Source organism: Vipera ursinii, assembly GCF_947247035.1.
Source record: "Vipera ursinii genome assembly, chromosome: 1".
Lineage (NCBI taxonomy): Eukaryota > Metazoa > Chordata > Lepidosauria > Squamata > Viperidae > Vipera > Vipera ursinii.
This window is the reverse complement of record NC_139512.1, coordinates 305,189,639-305,209,982: the sequence shown is the minus strand read 5'-3', so window position 1 is coordinate 305,209,982 and position 20,344 is coordinate 305,189,639. Positions and strand designations below refer to the sequence as shown.

Below are 20,344 nucleotides of genomic sequence, written 5' to 3'. Positions count from 1 at the left end.
CTATTGTCTGGGCTGCTGGCCAAGTCTCTTTTAAACAATAACAAATTGTAGTATAAGGTTGAGCCACAGGATGTCGCCCCTACTATTTAAAGTTTTCTTTTAAATCCAAAGTTTTTATAATCTTTTCAGTTTTGCTTCTTTTTTATAAGTAAAAACCCCCATCTTCAGTAAGCATAGAAAATCTTTTAGTCCACAAACTTTAAAAAATAGAATTCCAATGAGGATCAAGTTATTCTTTCAACGTTTTAAAGTCCAGCACTGTTTCGAGAGAGAGGGATAAAATCTCCCTTCCCTCTCCACAGTAGTACTTTAAACAGCTTATGCAAGTAAAAAAAAAAGTTTAAGAGAGGTAGATCTCACCCAATCTCATCTGCACTGTGCTTTAAAATTGCCTGGTGGTAAGTGTGACTGGCTATCTGCAGCCTAGTGACGACCCAGATTGCTATGGCTGGTCTTTTGTCCACCAGTTTGGAGGGCTGCCCTGAATCAAGCGAAAGGGCTATTGCCCTCCCGCGATCCCCTCCTTGCTGGTTGCCCCTACAGGGCATCTTTTGACCCTTTCCTGGGTCCCCAGCAAAGTGAAACTGGATGCTGAAGATGGAGCTCGCCTCCCAGACGTCCATGGCAACTACATTGGCAAACCAGAAGTCCAGGGCCTGGCATGCCATGGTAGTCCATGGGGTCACTAAAAGTTGGACACAACTTTGCTACTGAAAAACAATGCATTTTAACCCATGTTTGACCCTTCTGAATAAACTCAACATTTATTTGTGCATTTCTTGAAGCACTAAAGCATCTCCAAAGTTCTGCACTTATTTCTTTTCCCCTTTGATTTTTAATACTGGATGAATTGTCAAATTTACTGTGTTATTTGAGCCTCATATGTCTGAATTTGTTGGTACGGCTTTATACAGAAGTAGTTATAGCTGATCCTGCCCTTTTTGCTGAGTGTGTGACTTTTTTGGCTCATTGTCATAATTGTAAGGACTGAAAATCAGAAATGAGACTTCTTAGGGTTACCATATCTAAGAAGCAAAAATAATCTGGATAATCTTTAAATGTAAGAGTAGAGTGAACGATACCTCTGGTTTTTTGCTGCCATCTTGTCATTGTCCATTTTTTTGCAGCTCAGATAATAGTAGTTTTTAGAATCTCTCAGTCATGTTAATGATTGTGAAGTACTTCTTACAGGAAGATAATCTAACACTTTATTGTTATTTCATTGTAGGCAAAAGCTCCTTTTTCAGGCATTTTAAGTGATATTGTTAAAACATTATCTTCTCTTGGTGTGGCAACTTTATTTATTTTTTTCTTTGCTATTAATTGAATTGTATATTCAATCTAAGCCAGTTTCATCACATGTAGAAAAAAGCAACATAAATAAAGCACATCCATTAAACTTTATGAAAGAAAACCTTTAAAATTTTTGCAAGCAAAGGAGATGACTTTGGGCTTGAAAAAGCCTTATTCTTTAATGGCTGTGAATTTATTAGTGCAATAAAAGACCAAGAGAACTTGCAGTGTGGGCAAGGGAGGAAAGTTATCAGTGCTTAAAATTAGCTTTTTAAAAAATGATATAGAGCTAGATGAATAGAATAATTGCAAGAGTAGCGAAAGATTTTAAAGGCTTAGTAAAAGATTTCTATGTGTAACAAATTTGCTGTTTTTCTTTGCAGGTCAAGATATTAAATCTGATGGCTTTAGTATTGAAACTTGCAAAATTATGGTTGATCTATTAGATGTATCCTTCAGTGTGTGTGGTATATTTTCTGTTTAAGGCTCTAGTGGGAAAAAGTGGGGGCAGCAGAATTATGGATGGTCATTAAAACAGAATGAGGAAGATGAACTTGGTCAAACGTTTATAGTGTGCTTTTTTAGTGTTCTAGTTAATGAAATCCTTCTCATAGTTAATTTCTGTATTTAATAGATGTATGCTGCATCTCATCCCTTGGGTCAATGGACAGAAACATGCTGATCATAGTTTCTTTATTTTACCAGATAGTGTTTGTCTGAGGAAGGCACACCCAGTAGCAGGATATTCCATATTGAACTGCCAAGATTCAGTTCAGATTGTGGCAGGATGTAAATGTAATAAATATTTAAATTGAATGGTGACATATCTATAGCTAGCATGTACATTAAAAATATGTTTGGTAGCAACGATAGAAGATCTTAGGCTACCAAATAAACCAAACAGTAGTGCTAAGCTATATGTAACTTGAGTATGATCCTCGTTCATTCTTTGTATATTCATAAACAAAGAAGGATGCAGCTAGTTATTATACCTCTGCCTTTATTCACATGTGCAAAGAATATTTTTGCCTATACCACATATAAACCTTAAATCAGGCAAACCCTACCTGAGCTGAAAAATTGTCACTAGATGGCAGTAAAAAAATATAGAAAATGGTAACATGCCACCATCTACTAGTGGTCTGGACTTTAGAAGCCCAAATTTGGCATGCCTAATAAAATCAAAGTTCTTCCTGGAGTTCCATTGTATTGTTCTCCCACACACCCCGTCCTGCAGAGTTTCTGTGCTATAATTCTACCTCAGCTACCCAAGATCTTCTGCCTCTAATGCAGAATGTCACTTGCTTCATGACATGTTTGGAACATCTTCCTGAAACAAATGTATAAGCCTTCTTAGCTCCCGGGCTTATGTATCTATGAAGGATTTGGCTGTCTTGGTTGGAAATTCTTGAATCTGCCATCTCAACAAATCTGGAGGTATCAAGTTAGGAAAAGCTGACTTAATTTTCTTTTCCAAGCATAAATTCATACGGCTCCTTTTTTTTTTTTTTGCATTCTTACTCTACTATAATTGTCTTTTCCCCTCCCCGTCCTTCTCCAATATCAAATGTTAATGTTCCTTGAAGAAGGATTTTTTTAACTATTGACATTTTGTAACAGTGTATGGATGTATATGGTGTTAGATGAACATGCAATGAAACAATAATATAAGACAAAACAGATCAACTACTACATTATATAGGTACTCTGTGACTTACAACTGATTGCTTAACAATTGTTTGAAGTTACAATGGATCTGCCCAGACCTATTTAGAAAACTCTGTTTTCAGACTTAATAACAGTTGCCCACATCCCCCACAGCCATAGGATTGCATTTTGGGCCCTTGGCAGTTAGCTCCCCAGCAAACGTCCGCTTGCAGCCTCTCATAGTAATATGAATATAATTTACAATTTTTCCTGGTTTCTAGCATTTACTTCTAGTTTCTGGTAAAAAAAAATGCTAGTTGGGGAAAATGGATTTGCTTAATGACCATTGTAAAAACATAGTTGTAACTTCGAATCTGATGTTTTGATGCAAAAATAAAAATACAAAAATACCAATGCATAAATACAAAGAACACCCCCAACTATGGCTACACATTTGATATATCCGTATCCACTTTGCACCCTCCACTCCTACCTCCTCCAAAGATGCCCACCCCTCAAATATAGGAAGTAACAAAATGGTTATTTATAAAGAACAGGTGTCTATCATATGCCTAAGTATAGGTTTCTTTCTACAAAAGTAGCAAGTGTTTAGTAGAAGGTAGCAAATTAGTAGGAACTAAGATTCTACCCTGTAGGCTGATGTGGGAGAAATGTAGCCAAAGAAAACTACAGTGAAAGAAATTTGGATTTTTTTTCTGTTTAAATTGGAAGTTTCTTTAACCAAGCAGACTGATGGAAGTGGTAAGCTAGGGCTGAAAGAATTCCACGTACTTTGGACAAAGATTCAGAAATACCAGGTAAAAGTGACCTTTAAATAAATTAATGTGGGAAATTTTGATTGTTTAAAATATACTCTAGCAACTTGGATTGTGTAGGTTTGGATGGGTTTCCTGGTACGAAGTGTCATTGATACCAAGCAAGATACCTACATTGTTGCTCTGAGTGCATAAAACGTAAGTAGCCTTGGCTTTTATAGTAGAAAGTGCAACTTGTCCATTTGTTCTTGCTTGCTGGGGAATTTTGGGAGTTGAAGTCCACACATTTTCAAGCTGCCAGGGTTGAGAAATACTGACTTAAATATTATTCCATTAAACTTATAGTGCCCGAGATAAATTTTCCAGAAGAAAAAGAACACTTATTTTATCAAGAGAAGAAATGTGCATGAATAATAAGGAAATAAAAGGGACTATATGTATATGCTTTTTTTCCTTCAGATAATTCAGTATTTTTAATAGAGAAAAATGTCCTTTTTTCTACATTCTCTAGAAAATTTATCGGGATATAGATGTAGATTGTTCTGGCACCATGAACTCCTATGAGATGAGGAAAGCTTTGGAGCAAGCAGGTACTTGTCGATCAAAAGTGGAGATCACCAAAGACATTGTAATGATTAAGGCCCAATACATATAGCTTCCCTTATCGTAGCTGCTTCCAGATGTGGTCCTGAAAAGTTGCAATACCCCATAGTTACCTCCCACAACTGGATGTTCTCCAGATTGTTCTTTTAATCACCTCCACACCTACCACTATGCCAGTGGGTGCCCTTTCTAAGAATCACAGGAAGCATAAACTACGGAGTTGGAGGACATCTAGTTGGGTAAGGCTGGAAAAAACAATTCCAACACTTCGGTAAGGTTTGTAGCAATTTCCAAGCTTCTGCTTATGTGATCAGAATGTTTACCTTAATATATTAAAACAATTTAAAGCATTTTTAGAGCAGCTCCTTCTTGCTTTGTATTCAGCTGCACCAAGGATGCATCTGTAGCAATTAGAATTTTACTTGTATTTCAGGATTTAAGTTGGATTGCCAGTTGCATCAAGTCATTGTGGCCCGTTTTGCTGATGAGCAGCTGATCATTGATTTTGATAATTTTGTTAGGTGCTTGATTCGACTGGAGACTTTGTTCAGTGAGTATCTTTAATTTAGGCTGGTGGTCTTAAAATAATGCTTTTGTTTAGTTTTTAACTTTACTGAGTTCCAGATAGGCAATATGAACTGTTTCCTCATATCAAAATTTGTACATGTGCGGATTATGCACAATTCTTAAAATATAAAGGGCACTTAGTGAAAATAAACAAACTGATCTTCTAGCTTTAACTAACGGATTGTAATTATTTACCAAATGGAACAATGCTTTACATCCCCATAATTACACATCTTAGATTAATTACAGACTTTTAGGGGCAGGTCTAATAGCTAAGAGTGGTAATTTTCTTCCTTGTTTCTCTTGATGAAATAGTTTTTGCTGCTTTTTTCTTTCCTGGGAGAAACTGATGAACTTTATTAATTCATTTTTTTATCCCCTTGTAGAGATATTTAAGAAACTGGATACTGAGAAAACAGGAACAGTACAGATGAATCTTGGCACTGTAAGTTAGCAAGCCTGTCAAAATCTAATGGAACAAAGTCACTTTGGAGGAAAAGCTCCTTTTTGTGTTTGCTACTTTAAAACAACCCTGAGTATACATATTCTGTTTTTAGATCAGGCACTGCAAATCTTCTATTAACTAAATATCTAGTTCATAGATGTGCAACGTTTCTTTATTTCCTCATTAAAGTTGCTAGGGACGAAAAAAGACAGGGTAGGAAATTTTGCAAAACACTAAGATTGCAGTTTCTATGCAGATGTGGCTGACATATGACAGGCTATGCCTCAGGAGAGCAAGCTGCCATAATTAAGCTTTGAAACCAGGAGAAACTCATAAAAGCTCATGTTTTTTCTGTGCTTGCCTAGACAGATTCCATAAACAGATAACGCTTACAGGTTTTAAGCGACGAAACATTAATAGACAACTCATTGTGTGAATTAAAATAATTCTGGACTACACTCCATCCTCCATAAGTCAAACTTGTTCACTAATATTTCACATACTTTTCTTCTTGATTAAAAACAATGTTTTGGCAGATGCAGAAATCCCTCAGCCCCTCTGCATCCCTAAACGCAGAAGCATGAATTTGTTTTTGTGGCTGCTTATTTAAGCACAGTCTTGTTCATAAATGCACCAGAGACAATGCAGCATTTCAGCAGACTCAGAGAGGGAACGACACTATTACATGCCACGGATGTATCTTGTGTATTCTTAATTTAACTTGAAAATATGCATAACCCAATACATATCATACCCTGAACATCACAAATCTCTTAAAATGCTGTAATTCATTATGTTGTATCAAGAAATATATTCTACTTGAATACAAAGGAGTAGATGACAACGAATGAAGCAGATATTATCAGCTCAAGAGCAACTTAATTGTGCAGATATTAGCTGCATTCCTCAAAAGATTTTGTACTAGAAAGTTACCGCTCTGTCAATAATTACCAACCGAAATCCAGATGGCCCCCGACCTCCGTACCTTCCGTCGCGACTTAAAAACTTTCCTGTTCCAGCAGTCCGGCCTGGCATGATAGCGTTAATTGGGGTCCCAGTTTGTTTTCATTAGTGTTTCTTATTATTTTTATTGTTCAATCTGTATACATTCCTTCCTCTGTACACCGCCCCGAGTCCCTCGGGAGAAGGGCGGTTTATAAAAACTAATAAATAAATAAATAAATAAATGTACTCAGGCTCCCCTCTGGGCCATGTTTAGAATTTTCATGGATTAAGAAACTAACACTTCCTCAAGCAAGGGGAAGCAACCTGGCATCCTCTATAAAGTTTAAAGCTTCAACCCAATCATTCTTTCTAGTCTAGCCAGTCAGAAAGCGTTATGAGACATTGCTAACCTATGGTATAAAATTAACTATCTGCAAAATATCAGCATTTGTAAATATAAGAGGAATTCATATGTAGGATTTGGGGCTTTTACGAAATGTAGAGATTTTCTGACTGCCAGTCAAATTTCTCTAGAATTTTTAAGGGTCAGGTTTGCTTTGTGACGAGCATTTTTCTACAGAGAATTTTAGTTTTGGGAAAAAAAAATATAATTCAGATAAATTTTTATCTAAATTGCCATAGTTTTATTTAAGGTTGCTTATCACATGTTTTTCCTTCTCTTCCACAGTGGTTGTGCTTTACTACCATATGAAAAAGCAATGCACAAATGGCAAAAAGCTCTCTTGGGAATCAACCTGGAACATTTTTTAAAAGGGCTTATTATACATCTTATGGTGTATAATGAGCTCCGGATGGCACCCGACCTTCGCTCCTTCCGATGCGATCTGAAGACTTATTTGTTCGAACAAGCCAGCCTGGCCTGATGGGGGAGGGGTTTGGATTTTATTGTTGTTTTAAATGTATTTTAATCTATTGTTGTAACTTGGGCATCTCGTTTAATTCTTTTTTAATTTTTGTATTCTTGTACTTTTATATGTTTGCCCTGTTCACTGCCCTGAGTCCTTCGGGAGAAGGGCGGTATACAAGTAAAATTATTATTATTATTACTTATACATGTACTTATGGTGAAGCTGCTAAAGAGAGTACTAAAAAAAAACAAAGCAACTGCCAAACAATCTCAATATATTAGCTGTAACTGTTTATATAATACTATAATATTTGCTTAAACTCTTCCAGGTTTGCCGTAAGGTAAATTTCCTGGAGTTGCCATTCTATTATTTCTAAGTACCTATATTGGGAATGGCTGCATTTTCTATTAGAAATTAGCTTTGTATTACAGATTATTTTAACCATCTGAAATCTGATTCATCAATAAAGAATGCTTTTGCCATTCAAATAAAAGCTAGTCAATTCATAATGCTCTCGGTCAGATTTCCTTTTCTCTCTTCTCTTTTCTCTCTTCTTTACTGTTCAAATAAATTCCTTGTTTTGAGCTTTTTCAGGAAAAGGTTTTTTTTAAAAAAAAAAATCTAGCAGTGTAACTTGAATATAAGTTAGAAAGATTGCATTTATCATAGAGCAAATCTACAGTAAAACCTAGCAAATGCTTATTTGCAATGCAGCAAATCTCATAAAATCTGTTTCACTTATTTGCGGTGTAATGAGAGTTTTCACTAATTACTTAACAATACCAATAAGGTTTTTTTTGTTTTTAAAGATTTTTAGTCTATCACTTGAGCCACTGATATTTTTAACCAGTAAAATGGAATAAATCGCTTGGAATTATGAAGTCTCAACATTTATTTGCTATTGTGTTATCCTGCCTCTAAAGTGTAGGTAGTCCTCAGTTAACGACAATAATTGGGACTGGAATTTCCATTGTTAAGCAACATGGTTTTAAAGTGTGACATTATGTGACCACATCACTTAACACCCACAATTCCTATCGATATTGTTAACTGAATTCCACCAGCCATTAGGAGAATTGCCCTGATCCAAGTCATGCCCAGCTTAGTGTCCCTCCCAGCCCTGAGTTTGGTAAGGCAAGGGACTGCTTCCTCTTGAATTCCCCCCCCCCACACACACCCACACCATCTGTGCCCTTTTGACCACTCTGCACAGCAGCATTCCTTGGCAGCAGTGATGGGGCTGAAGTATAGGCTTGGTGCCTTCAGCAGTCTTAGTTAGGCACCACTGCCCCCATCTCTACTTCAGCCCCAGTACCATTGCTGGGGAGTGCTGCCTCAAGCTGTAGCCAGCTGCCAAAGTACAGAGCCCCAGCTGGCCTGTGGCCTTGTGCTCTGCAGGCCCTGTTGATCTTTGGCCATCTTCCTCCTGCCGCTGATGAGGTATGCCCAGGCTTAACCTATGCAAGAAAACAGCTGGCTGTGCTAGGCCTTCTTTCTGAGCCTGTGCACACTACTCGCGAGGTGGGAGTATGCTGCTGTGAAGCACCCCTGCTTTCGTAAGTGCCCAAATTTTGCTCATGTGACCCTAGGGGTGCTGCAATGGCTGTAACTTCGGGTTCTGGATGTAAATACCATTCATTCATTGCCACTAACTTCAAATGACTGTTAAACGAGGACAACTGTAACACACAATGTTTATTTAGTTAACAGAAAGATTCATCAGCAAAGGTAAGAATGCATTTACTGGGTGTGAATGTTCCCATAAAGAGGCTTATTGTATACATGTGTGTGTATACCCACTTGTTGCAAAAACTTATCAGACTTCATCTTTGTCATTGCCAACACATATTTTTGTCTCAAAAGCTTAATGAATGTCCAAAGTAGTAAGGGGGCCACAGGATGCTTGATGCAGGTGGGGAGATTACCATAATTCAAGAAGATATGATCTTGCCAATAATAGATATAAAGCAATTTTAAAACAAACCGTTTCCTTTTCAGATATCTTTCTTCTCTTATATCCCCACCCAACCCTCCATACAATCTAATTGATCAGGATAAAGTAATATAACTTAAAGGTCAAGTGCAATGTCATTTTTATAGTAGTTACAGATCACATAAAAATATCCCTGATAACCAAGAAATGCTGACAACATTGGGAGTCACAAATTTTAATCTTTATTGTGCTCACATCAGCACATGAGAACAGCTCAATGACAGGAGCACTGTGTATTCAAAGAGTACAAACAAACTGGTATTTTCTGAAGCAAATGTTTAATCACATTTAAGGAAAAGATAGTTGTAACAAAATTTGTGAGATGCAAAAACTGGCTTTTCTACATTTAATACCGAAGTTACAAATGTATTGTTTATAAGGGAAAAAATACACCCCACATACAGTAAGCTACATCACATGTGCCATATTTCAAATACTTTGGAATCCTAAAATGCTACTGCACTTAAAATTATTGCTCAAAGAACTGCTTTAGATTCCTTAATTCAACAGATTTCATGTCATTTCATCCCATTAGCTCTGCTACTAAGACATTTTAAAAACACAATGTTACTAGTTTCTATATGAAAAGGTTACCTGACTTAACATTGCTCTGTTTCTACAGAATGGAATGAAAAGATTTAAGAGACTGGCTGGAGCAATTGTTGGATTCTATCTTACTAGTAAGTTACAAAAGGGGGTGGAAAGAAAGCTACTGTAGAAGCAGATAAGGCAGTGATTGACCATCAGGCCTAATTTGCCTAAAGGAGAAACTAATTCATTGCTTGAAAATAGCATTGTAGAATTTCTTCTATAATTTTTATCCTTCATATATTTTCAAGGTATATTCCACCTTGCTTTTACATCACATTATTACCAAAACAAGTCTCACAGATGCATTTCTGCAGATGAAAAGGAAAACATACTGCAGTTAATACTTCATAAAATTGCTTCTAACATTTTCATGCCAAGCTTCTTTGCCTTGGCTTAATCCTTGGATATAGCTGAAAAAAAGAAAAAAGAGAGGTTGTTGTCTCAGGTCCACAAGTCAATACATACAGTAATTACTTTAAAAAAACACCTGAGCTGCTCTCCTTGAAGCTTTCTTAAGAGGAATATGTACTATATATACAGAGACACATAAAGGTAAAGGTTTCCCCTGTCCAGTTGTATCCAACTCTAGGGGGTAGTGCTCAATTGTTTCTTAGCCAAGGGAGCCAGCATTGTCTAAAGACCTTTCCGTGGTTATATGGCCAGCATGCCTATATGCCAAGGCGAACAAAACACTGTTACCTTCCCACCTAAGTAGTATTTATTTATCTACTTGCACTTGCATGCTTTGAAGTTGCTTTGTTGACAGGAACTGGGGCAAGTAACAGGAGCTCACACCATTGTGTGGTGCTCAGGTTTCAAACCCAGCTTTACACTGACAAGCTCAATGTCTTTAATCACTAAGCTATCATATAGACCACCAAAATCATGTGGCAATTGCCAGAAGTCAAGACTACAGAGGGAAGAGGGAAGTAGAGACACTCTGCAGTATCTATTGGGTTCATTTTGTGGATTAATTAAGATCTCAGTGAGTAGATTTGATTCAAGTGCTGCATTTCTGCACCAGGATTCTTTTTAAGGTTAAGGTTAAGGTTTATTAAATTTAAAATTAATATACACTGTTTGTTCCTCTTGTAGGTTCCCCAGTTCTCTAAAACACTATAATGTATTTTTGGAATTCATCCTACCTATAGTCCAAGAAGCCAACTTGCAACAAGCAAACTTCTTTATGAAATAGATCTTTATGAAATCAATTTCATCTACAGAAAAGGAGCTGCCATAAGATAGAGATTACTGATTTTATCACATCACTAAATATTGAACATCCAGGAATTTAGAATAAATCATGCTGGCATCCTAATTTAACTTGTAAGAAACCGTGACAATTTGGAAGATGAGGGAGACCATTAATGCAGCCAAATCATTTGTGTAAAGGATATATGGCTATCAACCTATACTAAGAAACATTTACAACTATTTCAACCTACCCCAAGCAAGTTCCGTGGCACGTAGCCTTCTCTGTCACTTAGCTGAGCCCACCACCATTCTATTTCTTCTTCATCTTCCCGGCGAAGGACTGTCATGCAATCCCCTCCTTTAATGGATAACTCATCCTCATTCTGAGCCTCGTAATCCCAGAGAGCATAAACTACTCCTTTGTTCATTATGCCCATTTTTTCTTGCACTCCTGCAACACACGCACCAAAAAATCAGACCAAGTGGTCTTAACAAAAAATTATTCCATAATAATGCTGACTACCATATAAATTCTTAACTAAGTAAAAAAGCCAAAAGTCACAGAATTACAGCAAACATAGTTTGTCTAGGAATGTTCAAGCCATTATAGGAGCAGCATTAACATAAATACAATCTGTACGGGTGGGTATAAAAGTGACATAAAGTGGGAAATTATACCTGCAATGCATGTGAAGATGCATTTTTTAAAAAAATATTTGAGAATTTTACATACAGTAAACTAAAATCCAAAGAAAAAGAAACTAAAGTTATGACATATAGTATGATTTTAACCTTCTATTCAATAATTATAATTTTATAATCCTCCTTATTATATAATTCTCTATAACCCCTTAGTCTTCTTTTTCGATGCAAGTTTCATAGCATTTTTTCTTTCAGCAAAAAATGTTTTCCAGTGTGCATGTGGAGATACTATCTGAAGTAGTAACAAAACACAGCATGTCCAATATCCCCATTGGGGGACTGGAGGCTAAAACATATAGGGAACGGTTGCTGGAATTGGGTATGTGTAGTTTAACAAAGAGAAGGGTGAGGGGTGACATGATAGCAGTGTTCCAATATCTCAGGGGCTGCCACAAAGAAGAGGGAGCCAAGCTATTCTCCAAAGCACCTGAAAGCAGGACAAGAAGCAACGGATGGAAACTAGTCAAGGAGAGAAGCAACCTGGAACTAAGGAGAAACTTCCTGTCAGTTAGAACAATTAACCAGTGGAACAACCTGCCTCCAGAAGTGGTGAATGCTCCAATACTGGAAGTTTTTAAGAAGAGACTGGACAGCCATTTGTCTGAAATGGTATAAGTTTTCCTGCCTGAGCAGGGGGTTGGACTAGATGACCTCCAAGGTGCCTTCCAACTTATTATCTCTGTTATACATGAAAATCCTACTTAGAATGCATGAGTTTCAATGCTTTGCTTTCTGAAATTTGGGATTACAGAAGTAGAACCAAATAATGTTTTTCATTTGATGCCACAGCTAGGAACAGGCATAAAACTTTCGCAGAACCTCAGATGTATAGACGTGCTATTTTCTAGAGCTTGAAAGAATCTTCTAGACATAAAAGAGGAAATCTGGGGTGGGGGGGAACTACAACTCTAAGGAACCCCATTTTGGGCACATACCATAAAGAAACTGAGAACACTGAGTATAGCCTTCTTCCATTTCTTCACACTTGTCTGCTGCAGTCTGCATGTCACTATATGTTGTGGCAAACACAGCAGCACCTGATTCCACTAGAAATTTGCACACTTGGACATTATTGCAAGATGCTGCACAATGCAGTGGAGTCCTATACATTGCAAAAGAAAAGAAAAAAGTAACAGAATGTTTTCAATCACTTTCTACAAATACCCAGATTGATGGTGATTGCTCTTTGGAACATCCTCTTCCTGGAGATTAGGTTAGCCTCAACCCAGTGTCCTTTTCTATAAGGTTATGCCACTAGGTATGAAAACTGGAATATGTGAGAATCCATGAGAAGGTTGTACTGATGGCTGAAAGTTTTTTTTCACCTTGAATGCAAAGTGGTATCCATTGTGATTGTAGTAGTAGTAGTAGTAGTAGTAGTAGTAGTAGTAGTAGTAGTAGGTTTTTACTGCTGCTCACTTTTCATAAGTCACAAGGTTAAAATGGGTGCTATATATAAATAAATCTACTGTAATAAGTATTAATGGTTGTTATGGCTTCTGACAGCTTTATTTCTAACAACAGCATTTCCCCAAAGTTGCTTTCTAAGCGCCATATTTTTTCATCTTACTCAGGGGTCTTCAAACTTGGCCCTTTTATGACTTCTGGACTTCAACTCCCAGAATTCCTCAGCCACCACAAGTCATAAAAGGCCAAGTTTGAAGACCCCTGATCTTACCCAAATTCCTCTTTTGCTGATGACAGTACTGCTGTTCTTATCCTAATGCTTTGTATTTTGGGCCTATTGAAATCACCAACTATTCTAATGAACCAAGGGCAATTCCCACCTGCCCCCATCCCTAAGAAACAGGAAGATGATTATTTCTTTTCTCAGTCAGAGATACTGAAATGGATATAGACTTATCATGTATTTACTAGATATCACAGCATGGTGGAAGGCTCCATTAAGGTAACTTACTTATGCTAATTCAAAATGCCAAACAGCATCCTTACCATCCATCACTATCTGCAGCATTTACGTTTACACCAAACTGTACCAAAAATTTCACAATCTCTGAGTGACCAGCACAGACAGCATTGTGAAGTGCTGTAATGCCTTCATCATTGGGCAAACTGGGATCTTCAACCTGTGCAGCAAAAAGAAAAGGGAATGCTAAATATGCTTTCCATTATGCCACCTATCATTTTATATTCTACAATTTCTTAGATTGAATACCATCTGAAACTCTTTAGGAGTACTGATCTCGTATTTCATCCCTGCAAGTTGCTATAACACGTGCAGTACTAAATGTAGGTCAAGTCTAAGTTCTTAATAAGGGAATATGGAATTTGTACCTCATAAATAATCCGCTGAACAAGGTCAAATTCCCCCTCAAGGGATGAATCTAGAAGCAAAGCAAGTGGATTGAATTTTACTCGCATTCCGTGACTAATCCTGTCTGAGCCAATTTTGCGCAGGTTTGTCCGCTTACCCTAGAGGAAAGAAAACAATGGTATATAGGAGCTTTTTCACTGAAAATAAAAACAATTTTAGTTAATTTCAATATTATAGAAATTTAAAAAATAATTTAATGTGACCAATTATTGCATTATATTAAAAGTTACAATTTCTTAATTGATATACTCAAGTAAAAAAAAATTTTTTTTGAATAGACTAAGCAATATATATTTCATTCTTTGTTGTTAGCTGCGAAGTCGTGTCCGACCCATCGCAACCCTATGGACAACGTTCCTCCGGCCTTCCTGCCCTCTACCATCTTCTGGAGTCCATTTAAGCTCACGCCTACTGCTTCAGTGACTCCATCCAGCCACCTCATTCTCTGTCATCCCCTTCTTCTATTGCCCTCAATCTTTCCCAGCATTAGGCTCTTCTCCAGTGAGTCCTTCCTTCTCATTAGGTAGCCAAAGTATTTGAGTTTTAGCTTCAGGATCTGGCCTTCTAAAGAGCAGTCAGGGTTGATCTCCTCTAGGACTGACCGGTTTGATCGCCTTGCAGTCCAAGGGACTCGCAGGAGTCTTCTCCAGCACCATAGTTCAAAGGCCTCAATTCTTTGGCGCTCAGCCTTTTTTATGGTCCAACTTTTACTGCCATACATTGCAACTGGGAAGACCATAGCCTTGACTATACGCACTTTTGTTGACAGGGTGATGTCTCTGCTTTTTAATGTGCTGTCTAGATTTGTCATAGCTTTCCTCCCGAGGAGCAAGCGTCTTTTAATTTCTTGGCTACAGTCCCCATCTGCAGTGATCTTGGAGCCCAGGAAAATAAAATCTGTCACTATATTTAATTCTAGTAAGCCCTAAAAATAGATCATCCCCAAATCTGCCCCCTGTTGTCTTAGACGTGATTAACTTCATGAAAGTATCAGGCATTACCTTCATTACATTTCTTTTAACTGATTCAAGCATTTTCCTGAGCCTATATGGCTACACATGGGCCAAGGAACCACGGCAGCTTTTTTAAGGAACAGCTTAAGAGGAGTTAAAAAGAGGATACTTCTTTGAAGCATGTTTGTAAATAATTAGAACACAACAGTGCAGTCAGTGAAAAGTTCTTCAAGATGATGCAGGATGGCAACCAAGAGCCAGAAATAAAGAAGCTAAGAAACAGCAAATCCTGGACTGTCCCAATAGCCATCTAAATAGCACCTTAGTGTACGTAAAATTCCCCCAAAAACCAAATAGTGTCTGGCGTTAGAAATAGTATGGTGTTATACATCAGAAGCAAGTAACACAATTATTAGCATAACATGCATTAGTTATTCCCCAAGTGGTAAAGATTTCACCCCAATACATGATTATGCTCAAATATTTGTTGCTAAAGCATCATCATAAACTAGAAACTAACATTTAAGAATGGAAGCAGGCAACCAACGTCTTCTTCATAAAGTAATCACCAGGAAAGAAAGTGGGGTTTAAATTAATACTTTAAATGACTAATCTGATAAAAGTAAAGACTGAAGAATGTTAACATGAGGGAGAGGCTCAGCACAGTTTTTAAAATTCAAATATTTGAGCCTGGAACACAAACATAAAGTGTATCACCTAGATAAAAGGAGTGAATAGCTGCCACTGAGCAAATAACAATAATTTATAACTATATAAACACCACTGATATCAGAATACATTGAAAAGGTAGAATATAACACAAATAGTCTTGTCTCCTTCACTTTGTTTTGTTCTAGAACCAATAGAATATTAAGATTTGGAATAAGATTTGGAATATCCTAACAGGATTTGCAAAAGTATGCAAATAATTAAACTAAAGCATTCTGACAGATAAATATATCCTGATGCTGACAGTAACTCAGCAAGCTACACAACTTGTATGATAAGCTGAGATTTGAAAAGTCTTTATCGTTTTTCTAAAGTGTAGTGTATGTTATAGCACATATTGTACTCTACATTTTCAAAACTATTCCACAGTGAATTTTTAAACATTTTAAGATGATGGCAAATTGAAGCATCAGTGAAGAGAGAGCAACAGAATGGAGAGCAAGATACTATCAGAGAGGAGGAAAATTTAGGAAACTGATTGATTTTGAAATGCTACAATGGTCTCCCCAAATTGGCAGACTCTAGACATATCAGTATTCTCAAGCCAACTTGTACTTCTTACTATGTTTGTGTGCTTTTGAGTCAATGTTGACTCCTGGAGAAGTCCCCGTAGCATTCTTGGCAAGTTTTCAGAAACAGTTTCCCATTGCCTGCTTCCTAGGCTGAGGAAGTTTTTTTTAAAAAAAAACACCAATCCTTTCTATCTTTCTTTTTAAGTTTAAACACTGGCAGTGAAGATCAGTGAGTGTGTGTGACTGGCCCAAAGTCACCAGTGGGTTTTATGCCTAAGCTGGGGCTACAGTCTCCTGGTTTCTAGCCTAATGTCTTAACTATTACACCAAACTGGCTCCCCACTTCTTACAGTACAACACAGTTTATCAATGAAGGCATCTGATCATCACAAACTTCAACATTTGAAAATGAGGTGCTGACCACGCTACTTTTTATAACAGAGATATTTAACTGAAATGGATAATAGCCACTATCCATTACTTTACCAAAGACATCCATCCGTCATTTCAGTTTGAACAGGGCTTTCAATAAATGAAGTCTGAAGATATTGCACAGCAGCAAATTATGTCTAGCAATCAATACAGCTGAATTACCTTAGAAAGAATTATACACTGCAGAAGTGGCACAATAAATCATCTCACTTCATAAGTGTCAAAATTATTGAAGCAGTGTTTTTTTACTTACAGGGGGCAAAGAAAATTGTCCAGTGACTTCAGGAGGTTGCATATTGAATGAGTCCTCTCCCAAGTTCTCTGGTTCTCCTGAAGGATACGGGGGTGGTGGGTAGGGAGGATACTCTTCCATGTATAGGTCAATAGGCAAAGGCACATCTAAACTTGGTTCTTCCATTTCAGGCTGGATAAGGGAAGTGATGTCAGAGGTCCCCTCAAGGACACTGTCTAGTCCTGATGAAGGCAGAGAATTAGTATTGGAATCAGAATTTGGGCTTTCTGCTTCCTCTGAAATAGTTGGCTCAGGTGGAGTAGGAATCACTTCTTTTACCACTTCTGGGTTTAAGTAAGGATTTGGGATTTCTGCTGAGATTTCGGTAACTGTAGCTGAAGTTTGCTTTGGGGGGTATGATGGGGCTGAAATGGTCTCCATAGCAGCCAGTGTTGTCCTCTGGTACAATAATTTCTGAATGTTGGGCCCATTAGGACCTTCTGGCTCAGTAATAGAACTACGTTTCTTCAGTGGCCTTGGTGCATTAGACAGCTTCTTCCGAAGGGCCTCCAGATCAGCATCACTTTGATTTCGGTACGGATTTGACAAGAAAGGCAAAAGCTTGGTTGGGCTGAGTGGGCGAGGAATACGTTCTGTTTCATTATTTTCACTGGCTGAAGTTGTAGATTCCATTTCAGGCTCTGGACTAGCTGGCTTGCCTTGTGTATTTGAATAATTATTGTCCATCTGCTGCTGTTGGTTTGGGACACCAGCTGCAGCAATAACTGGCTTTCCATATACTAAAAAGCAATTCAGAAAGAAAATCATAAACACTTGGCAAAAACCCCCAAACAAATGCACTATCCATAGTCAATTAATTAAATTTATATCAAAATTGATAACATGGCTGATTACTCCAATCAGCTATGCAGAAATCTTATTCATTATATCCTTAGGAAATGTAAGGGAGGTGTCTTTTTTTTACAATTCTTTCTATCTTTCTTTTTTAAGTTTAAGCACTGGCAGTGTAGACCACAACAGAAATAGAGAGAAAAATGAAGTATTGGAAGTTTTTTTTGACAATTCCACTACAACTTGACTTACATTTTAATATTGCCAATAAAAAGCAACTTCTCTCTTAAGCAATGTAAGTACTTGCGCACTGGAAATGTCAACACATTAAGCACATGGTTTAGAGAGAAAACAAACCCTAAAGCAATAGTCAATCAGAATTAATAGTCTTCAACATTGGGTTGGGCTAAAATTATTCATGCTTAGTGCAGATCCACTGTAACCTCTGGAACATACTATGACTAACATATCCCACTGATTACAATGGGTACCTAAGTACAATTAAATCCAGAGCCATAATACTGTATGTAATATCCTGCACTTAAGAAAAGGTACACATTTCTCTAGTAAAAGGGGAAACTGTTGTAACTTAAATTATAGTATTACAATTCAACATCTGAAGATCCAAATCAAAATCTAAATGAACATCAATTAAAAATTTTTTTAAAAAATGATGATTAACAAGCATGTCTTCCACAAAAAAACAGCTTGATCAGTTCCAGGTTAGAAGAGAATACATATTTTTCTAATCTGCCTTAACTCAGAAAAGGAGTAAATACAAATTGCAGGCTTCCTATTCTTTCGTTGTCATTCTGAAGGAGTCTGAAGTACGTGTATTTGATAGCACATCTAGCTCTTCAACCCTCCCCCCTCTTCATTTAGTGGTTAGCTATTTCTTCATACTTCATAAATTTCATTGTATCTAAATAGAACCTATTTGGATTCAACTCAATATGTAAGTAATCATATATTAAAAAGGGGTATCTTAAAATAGGGTAGATAAATTTGGGACTGGAGTCCACAATTTCTTTTAATTATTGTGGCAAGCCCAGAATGTTTGGAGGTTTTTTTTATCTTCAATATTTAAGGCAGCTGCTCTCAAACGGTGAAATAATAAGCAGCTTGGAAGAGGGGAGTGTGGCTTATATATTTTTTAACTTCATCAAAAGCAAAGCAGGAGTATGGACAAAATCTACCCCAGATTTTGCCTATGAAACCTGCTGTGAGCAGCTGTGATATTGTTAAATCGGGGAATCCATATCAAATATAGATTAACATATAATTATTAAATGTAACTGGCATTTTTATTTCTTGAGCAGCCCTAATCCCCAAAACTAACAAAATAGCTAGGTTTTTTTTTTAATAACAGCTGACACAAATGCATTTGTAATTTTAGGACTCATGTTGCTGCAAACCACTGGCTTAATTTTTCTCCTTAAAAGACCTGCAAAAAAGGACCAGTCTTTCCTGCTCCAACTGCTCTAGGGAGGACAAGATGGGAGGACTACAACCAACTTGCAAATTATTAGCCCTTGCTTTAAATAGAGTGACTCCTTGAATTCTCACCACAGTTCAAGCTGCTGTCCTCTTTAGAAGTGGCCTTTAGTAAAAAAAAAAAAAACAGAACATGACATAGCAAAGCAAACATATCCTTAAATGCTTACCACTTGGGAAGTGAGGTCCTCTAGTGTGGGCTCGTGTCAGAGCACTCTGCACTGCCTGTTGAAAGTTCTTCCCAGGAGTTTGTTGCTTTGTATACATGCTGTAGATGGAACTTGTGGTCACAGTCTGTGGCTTTCGAAAAGGTGGTGGAGGGGCTTCTTTGGTTGGCTGAGGAGTGAAAGGTCTCACAGCTGCTGCAGGAGGACTTTCTTGTTTGGGAAGAGCTAGATCCAGACTAGGAGGAGGACCACTTGGGGAAACACATATTTTCTGTTGAGCATATTGAGATGCTGATGGTGTCAGCGTGGCTGCTGGCTTCTGCTTACTTCCTGCACTAGTAATTGTCAGAGGCAGCTTCTGGATGTTACATTCAGGCTTAACATCTGATGAAGGAACCTGACCAGTCTGGCCAAAATAAGGTAAGTTGATCTGTTTTGGCTTGGTAGGAACAGGCGGTGGTATTTTTGCGACACTTTTAGTGCCCATCTGTAAGTCAAAACAGCCAAGAAAATAAGACATTCAAAAGAAATATTATTTTACAAGGATAAAAGCAAAAGATAAATAGTACACAAGATAATGCTATCCAGTGATGAGATTCAGCCGATTCGCACCAGTTCAGTAGAACAGGTAGGTAATTTTGGTCAATTTCAGTGAACCGACTAATGCCCCCGCCTAGTCCTTTTTCGCAAGGCCCAGAACGTGCGTGGATGCCACTTCCAGAAGTCTGTTCTGAGCCGGGGAGGCCTCCCAGGCCCAGAATGGCCCACCAGAAGTGCATGGGCACCACTTCTAGAAGTCTGTTCTGAGCTGGGGAGGTTCTTCAGGCCCAGAATGGCCCACTGGAAGTGCGTGGATGCCACTTCCAGAAGCACGGAAATAATGATGGACCAAAAACAGATACTGATGGTAGCAATATATGCACCAAATGATAAACAAGAACAATTTTACCAAAAACTATATTAAAAAATGTTAGAATTGGACTATTGGAATTTTTGTACAATGGGAGACTTTA

The 20,344-nt window shown here is 37.6% G+C and overlaps 2 protein-coding genes across 3 annotated transcripts in view; one reads left to right on the top strand and one right to left on the bottom strand.

The window, feature by feature from the left end:
- CAPN2 (calpain 2) overlaps window positions 1-7,165 on the top strand; it is a 43,593-nt gene extending 36,428 nt beyond the window's left edge. The window contains exons 16-21 of the mRNA XM_083356020.1: window positions 1,677-1,741; window positions 3,690-3,758; window positions 4,228-4,306; window positions 4,753-4,869; window positions 5,273-5,331; window positions 6,965-7,165. Coding sequence (XP_083212146.1) covers window positions 1,677-1,741; window positions 3,690-3,758; window positions 4,228-4,306; window positions 4,753-4,869; window positions 5,273-5,331; window positions 6,965-6,988 — 413 coding nt within the window. The 3' untranslated portion in view covers window positions 6,989-7,165. The remainder of the gene's footprint in view (window positions 1-1,676; window positions 1,742-3,689; window positions 3,759-4,227; window positions 4,307-4,752; window positions 4,870-5,272; window positions 5,332-6,964) is intronic.
- A 1,685-nt stretch (window positions 7,166-8,850) lies between these two features.
- Window positions 8,851-20,344, bottom strand: part of TP53BP2 (tumor protein p53 binding protein 2) — a 47,963-nt gene continuing 36,469 nt past the window's right edge. For both annotated transcript variants that reach the window (XM_083355932.1, XM_083355931.1), the window contains 7 exons: window positions 19,335-19,818; window positions 16,840-17,618; window positions 13,921-14,058; window positions 13,579-13,712; window positions 12,561-12,727; window positions 11,175-11,374; window positions 8,851-10,139 (listed from right to left, as the gene is read on the bottom strand). In XM_083355932.1, coding sequence (XP_083212058.1) covers window positions 10,098-10,139; window positions 11,175-11,374; window positions 12,561-12,727; window positions 13,579-13,712; window positions 13,921-14,058; window positions 16,840-17,618; window positions 19,335-19,818 — 1,944 coding nt within the window. In that variant the 3' untranslated portion in view covers window positions 8,851-10,097. The remainder of the gene's footprint in view (window positions 10,140-11,174; window positions 11,375-12,560; window positions 12,728-13,578; window positions 13,713-13,920; window positions 14,059-16,839; window positions 17,619-19,334; window positions 19,819-20,344) is intronic.